Genomic DNA, 6,833 nt, shown 5'->3' on the forward strand with positions numbered 1-6,833 from the left:
ACCAGCAGGGACCCCCACACTCAGCACAAGAGAACCCCAGACCCGGGCCATGGAGCAGTACCAGGGTGAAAGACTTTTCCCACCGCCATGGTCACGTAGCCATTCTCCTTGAAGTACTGGGGGATGGTGGAGAAGTTTCCTGCGTGCACCCTCCAGTAGGAGTTGAAGTCATACAGGTGGGTGGTGTCAGGCCTCCTCCCCGTGAGGAAGGACACGCGGCTCGGGGCGCACACTGCTTGCTGGTAGGGAGCACAAGCACAGGTCAGCATAATCACAGCAAAATGTGAAAATGGGGCTGCTGTCTCCAAGGTAACCAGGCAACCTCTCTGGGCCCTCAGCAACAGCCTGGCAGCTGAGTCATGCAGATCTCAAAGCCAGCCAGTGGGAAGCAGGCCCCACTCAGATGCTAGAGATTGAGGCTTCCTGGCGACACAAGACAGCAGTGAGCCCTCCAGCCAGCAGATGCAGATGGCCTGCTATGTGATGATGACCCCAGGCACCCAGAGCTGCTGTTGTTCTTGGAACCAGCCTGAGAGGGAGAGCAGGGAAGTGGCCACCATGGGCAGCTGGCTGACCCTTGCCCAGGGCTCAATGGGCAGACCCTTGGATGACACTTGGCAGGGTGTAGCAGTGTCCCCTTCTAGGAGGAAGCTGACAAAGGACAGTCCTGAGCACGTTAGGGCCAAAGTGTACCCTCCACCAGAGGGGGAGTGGTAGCCATTCGGACCCAGCTTACTTTGGAGTGAACAACCAGATGTTCTTGACCATAGTTTTCTACCCCATGCTTGCCTCTTTCTGAGAGGTGCCTGGCATGGTCAGTGTCACCCAAGAGTGACTAAAGAATCTCTAATCCTAAGTGTATGAGGAGACACATTCCATGAAGCAGTGCCTCCGTGACATACCTGGGCAAAGGCATTCTGGAAGAGGAGGCTGTGGGATGCCAGCTGATCAATGTTCGGGGACTTCACTAACTTATCTCCGTAACAGCCCAGGGAGGGACGTAGGTCATCCAGGATGATGAGTAGGACATTCAGATTGTCTGCAGGGGAGAGAGGAGCTTCTGTGAGGTTACACAGGTGGACACTGAACTTCGTCCTTCTCTTCCTGGGGGATGAGAGAGGCAAGGCTGAACCTTGCACCTTGACAGCCCAGCCAACGAGAAAGGTCACAAGGTATGTTCGTCAGCAAGTGGGGGGTGAGGGTACAGAGGAACCCTGAGGTCCTGGTGGCAGATTTAGAGTTTGACCAGGGTTTGAACCCTAGAGGTGGGAGAGAGGGATGGCAGGACAGAGGAAAGGGGAAAAGAACTCAGGAAGAGAATGGGATAGGTGAAGAGATGGAAAGATGCTTTGTGAAGGAACAGTGAGTAGAGCATGAGAGGAAGGAGGGATGAATGGTTTAAAGCAAAGAGGAAGGAGGAAAGGAAGGAGGACAGAAGAACGGACTCTGATTGATGAAAGGAGAGGGAGACAGAGGAAGGACGAACTGGAAGGAAATGACAGGGAATGGGGAGGAGGAGGGTGTTTCAGGGAAAGATGACTTCAGGAGAATGGATGTAGGTTAAGAACAGATAATGAAGAAGGCTGCTAGAAAGCATGAAAATGGGGGTAAAGAGGAAGATAGGGAAGCAGGCTATTTGTGGGATAAGGAACAGTAGGGAGAGGGAGCCAGAGGGCAAGGATGGATGCAGGCAGGGAAGGAAGGAGGAACGGAGAGGGAGACGGTGAAAGGCTGGAAAAGACCGGAGGCACCTGTGGTGGAGTTGATCTGCGCCGCGGATCGCAGGACCGCACAGGAGCCAAGGACCAGGCTGAACCAAAGCAGGAGCCGGCCAGGGGGAGGCATTTCTTCTTCGAGCCACGGCGGTGTCCGCGACAGGCTACAGTGGAAGGGCTGGTTAGTAACCAAAGCCGCCGCAAGTGTGGCGTCAGGCGGCACAGAGCACTAAAAGACGCAACCGCCCTGGGCCCAGAGGCCCGGGCGCTGGCCTGAGCGCCAGTGCGCCTGCGCTTCTCTACCCCCGCCCCCTCGAGAGGCGGAGCCGGCAGATATGCGGGGTGCGAACACCGAATCCGAGTCGGAATGGGCGGGGCCAGGGCCCAAGGAGAAAGTTTGGAAAGCTTGAACAGCCCACCTGCCCGCACTTTGTAAACAGGCCACCTCTGAACACTGCCCCGGGTGGTGAACTGCTGCGCTGCTGCGGGAGTCCTTGTAGGTGCTTTTGAGATTTTGCGACTCAGCCAGTGCCCTTAACTAGTTTTTAAAATACCGTTTTGTTGTGAAAAAAATATATATGTATACACAACATAGGATAGATATACAGCTACTTTCTCTTAGTTCATTGAGAAGAAAGGTTTGTACTAATATTGTTTAGACAAAAATATCATGTCTACATCTTGTCCTCTGAATAACTACTACAAAGACAATATACAGTGTATTAATTATTGTAACTGTCCTACTAACGTGTTTTGAAACTGTCTCATTGCTGTTTCTTTCTCAATAAAATTAATAAAAAAAAATTAAAAATAAATAAAAGCTATGGATAGTTTTTACCCCTCTCTGCTATAGGTCCTCCTCTGCCGTTCACCTGGGAGCTCTGCCCTTTCCTCATCTGGTTGTAAATGTCTCACTTTTCCTTGTTGGCCCTTGTCATTGGCAACCTGACCATAAATGCATCGTCTCCAAAGTGCAACTCCATCGGTGGCAGCCCTTCGTGCTGCTTTCTGAGGTGTCCCCACCCTGACCTGGTTCCTAGCGATCCAGGCCACTTACTGCTACAACAACCCATGAAGTCACTCTTGGCCTCTTTTTGAGTGTGTCTCTCTCTGTCGCTCTGTGCCATTCTTGGGGGCCCAGAAGGAAGCTTAGAGGGCTGCTTCAGACACTTCTACAGTGGAGCTATGCTGATCTGCTGTGGGTTAGCACATTTTCCACTGCTCTTGGGCTTCTGCCTCACCCCCACCTTTGGCCCTACCTCCAGGGCCAGAGGACAAAACACATGAGTAAATTAGTAAATACTCTCTGATACTCTGTCCCAACAATAGAATAAGGACAGGGCATCATGGCGCACACCTGAGAGGCTGAACTCATGGAAACAGGATTGCCATGAGTTCACGGCCAGTCGGAACAACAAAGTGAGACCCTGTCTCCAACAAACAAGCAAGCAAACAAAACAACAGAATAAGGATTCAGGGTAGAATTCAGGACTGCTTTCCATTTAGTTCCAGGATGCTTGAATGGGCGCTGTTTGAAGGCAAGCTCTGTATCTTCCATCTACTACTGTATCCCCAGGGCCAGCACTGTCAGTTAGGTTTTTAGGGCTCCACTGGGATTTGAAGCATGATCACAGCCACCCATTAAGAAAGCAGGGCATCCCAGGCTATTTTCAGCCTGACACCAAGAGAACCCTCTTGCCATATAGCATGGTGGAGAGGGCCCTGGACTCTGTAGGCATGTGAAATGGTGCGCTGAGGAGGCCCACAATATGGACACAAAATACACTCAGCAGACACAGGGCCATTGGCAGGAGTAACTGTCTGCAGGTGTATCAGTCAGTGCTTACTAGAGAAAGAGATTGTATGTAAAATGTAATAATATATAAGAATTTACAAGATTGGCTTACGGTGGCCACTTATAGAATCAGGTGTGGAAGAGTGCAAAAGGGCTGTCAGTGCACAGGAGATCCAAATGATCCAATCAAGGGTCTGGAGTTCACTGCAGCATCCCACACAAGCCCAAATCAGGAGGCAAAAGAGTCTGCGCTGGAAGCCAGGGCATGACATCCAATGTGGAAGAGAAGAATGGAGCTCCTAGGAAACAACAAGAGCAGCAGCCTTCTTTCCTAGTTTCCCTTTTATGCCACTCTAGCAAAAATCCTCCCTATGGTGGGTCTTCCACACCCAGAGCTGTGCTAAGTCAGTCGACTTGGGCATTTCTTACTTAAATTGACAGTCAGTAATCACCAGATATGCAAGGCAGCACTGGGAATCTGTCCTCAAGCTGCCTCAGAGCATGGATACACAGGTAGGCCCAGGCTGTCCTGAGGTCTGCAGCAGTAGTACCCCTGGGCTCCTTGGGGATCAAGAAGGTGACAGTGAACACAGCCAGGAACAGATTCTGTCCTATTTCCCTCAAAGTGAAACCCTGTGGAACGTGAAGGAACAGATGGGAGCGGGGCACCACAGCATCCCTGACCTCTGCTGAGCGCCTATACTTGGTCATATGCTATGTCAACTACTTTACAAAATGAGATCATTTTTCTACTTATGGACGCAGTCACAGTCACAGTTCTGTTCACCTCTAGAGTCTTAAATCATCTTCCAACCAAGCCTCTTCTTTTCTATTTCCACATTTTCCCTCTTGTTCTCCCCTCTTCCTTTTCCCTTCCTCTCCTCGTTCTAAGCCAAGCCCAGTCTTTCAGCCAAGCCATTCATTCACTGGTTCAGCTAACTCAGCTCTAGCTTGTCCATCAGGCAGGCTTTGGAGCACACAGTCTAGAAAAGCAGACTTCTACAAGTTTCCACCAGGAGTGTCTTAGGCTCTAGTGTTCATTAATACTGCTTTAAAATCAACTTGTGTCCTCTAAAATGATTTTGTAAAGCATAAAAATAGAACTAAGTAAAGCACAAGTGCCCAATCATCTCTTTGTAAATATTATACTATCACTGAGTGAGGAATGAGTCACTCTTCCAACATTTGCATTGCAAATGTTGAACAAGGAGGGTGCCTTTAGTCATACCCCTTTTCTCCTGGCTTGTTCAGTTCCTTTCTGAACTATGAGTGATTTCTCTTATTCTTCTGGATGTATCTTTGAAAGCACCCCAGGGATGCGTGAGGGCTCTCACAGTTGAGAGTGTCCCTATGTGGGCTTGGGTGAGAACATGAGCTTCTGGGCCTTCAGATAAACCAGGTACCTACCCTGTGTTCACGCCTGCACTTTTAGGCACTGAAAATCAGTTATTTCTTGCAAAGAGAAGCCTCACCTGGAATATGAAGTCAAAGCCCATTTCCCCCTGCAACAAAAGCCAGGGGACAAGATGGACTGGGAAAACTGTAAGGACTTTGCTGCCTTTGCTGACGTTACCCCAAGGCTTCTTGTCATATGTGTGCTATAAGCCACACCTCAGGCCCAATGAATGATCAAGTTAGACCTACAAGCAGCCAGAAATACGAAAACTTCAAAGGGGAAAAAAGCAAGAGGAGAGATCTGAGTCACACAGGTTCCCTGTGTCCTACACACTGTCATCATCTTTTTATTTGAAGAAACATGGCATTTGGGAGGCAGCATATGCCACCTCTTGTGAAATCAACGTGACATGATTTTGCAACATCATTAAGGAGTCTAACATTATGAGAAAGTTCTCTAAGAGTCACTAAGGGACCAATAAAAACACTTAGGGGAGGAAGGCATATTAGAGGACATTTTGCTGAAAGACAAGGATATTGACATAGGAATTACAGTTTTCACCAGTCCCCAAAGCCTGCATCTAGGATTGCTCTCTGCTGAATCTAGGAGCTAAATTGTTGTTTTTGAATCATGAGCAGGAGTGAAGCTCTAAAGACCTGAGATCTCCCCCTAATCTTGTAATCCAAGAAAGAAAGCATAAGCTTTGTCCCCATTTTGCTGATGAATTGGGGTTATTATGACTTGTGCCTAGTTATACCTCCAAAGCTTCATGAGGTCCTAGGAGGGGCTTTTTCAGAGGTGGCTGTATCTAGACCGTGTGATGCTGGGATTAGGGTGTTTGATTACTAAGTTAGTCCACTGACTGGTTTGGTACAGTTCTTGGTAGGATTAAGGGTGTCCCACCCTGGGTGTGAGTGCTACTCATCCTAAGAGCAGGTAGTCTGAATAACAATACAAAGGGGTAGAAAAAATCTGTCACTTGTAGCTGGATGCTTGCTGCCTTCTGCCTGCCATGAACTGCTTCCCTTCTGCTATGCTGCCCTGTCTTGGGGGAACCAGCCAATTAAGGACTGAAACCTTTACAAACTGTGAGGAAAAGTAAACCTCTCTTCCTTTAACTTTGAATGCCAGGTATTGTGTCTGAACCACCAGAAAAGTAACTAAGACAGGAGTTGTACAGTCATATCACAGAGCAGTCTTCAAACACAAACTGAAACCTGGTAGATTTCCACTCCAACTCTACTGTGTGACCAGGAACCACTGCTAAACTCCCCTGGGGCTCATCAGGAAATGTGAACCTCACAACACCTGATCTAAGGGTCTATTCCCTGCTTGCAAGTGGCACTCAACAAGCAGGGGCTTTGTGTACTGTATTCATTCTATCTGCCTAGCCAGACTCTAGCCATGCAGTTCCAGCCCTTGCCAGCAGGGGGAACAACGGCAGCAATTACTGAGTCTCCTAAACTCTGTGGATTGTAGATTTCAAGATGTCATCTGGGCCAGTGAAATACTGCACTTATAAAGCTGCAGTCTGTGGCATGTGGGGCTCTGGCCTGTAGCTATCCAACACCTACCCTGCTGCTTCATAGGCCCCAGGCTCCAGGGCTTCATGAATATCTTCCTGAGAGCCCCTTCCATGGCCACGGCGACCTGTGCAATTCTGAGTTTCCATATTTAATGGCAATTGTATTCTACTTCAACAAGCTGCCTACTGAATATATTCCTACAGGGATGCAATAGCATGCTGGAAGTGGCCCCATGGTAGCGCCCAAAGTCATACACAGGACTTAAGTCTTGTCTCTTTTTCTATGACATTCTTGTCATAGAAAGACTTTTTAGCCCACTGAGTCCTCACTGCTGTCTCAGTGACGGTGTGGTACTGTTATCCCAGTGTACAGAAGTACAAACTGGAGCCCAGAGAAGGTTG

The 6,833-nt window shown here is 48.9% G+C and overlaps 1 protein-coding gene across 1 annotated transcript in view; it reads right to left on the reverse strand.

The window, feature by feature from the left end:
- Ids (iduronate 2-sulfatase) overlaps positions 1–1,999 on the reverse strand; it is a 28,394-nt gene extending 26,395 nt beyond the window's left edge. The window contains exons 1-3 of the mRNA XM_004643655.3: positions 1,752–1,999; positions 903–1,039; positions 62–239 (exon numbers count right to left, since the gene is read on the reverse strand). Coding sequence (XP_004643712.1) covers positions 62–239; positions 903–1,039; positions 1,752–1,845 — 409 coding nt within the window. The 5' untranslated portion in view covers positions 1,846–1,999. The remainder of the gene's footprint in view (positions 1–61; positions 240–902; positions 1,040–1,751) is intronic.
- Between the last annotated feature and the right edge of the window lie 4,834 nt (positions 2,000–6,833).

The sequence above is a fragment of the Octodon degus genome, unplaced genomic scaffold (genome assembly GCF_000260255.1).
Source record: "Octodon degus isolate 3935 unplaced genomic scaffold, OctDeg1.0 scaffold00181, whole genome shotgun sequence".
Taxonomy (NCBI): Eukaryota; Metazoa; Chordata; class Mammalia; order Rodentia; family Octodontidae; genus Octodon; species Octodon degus.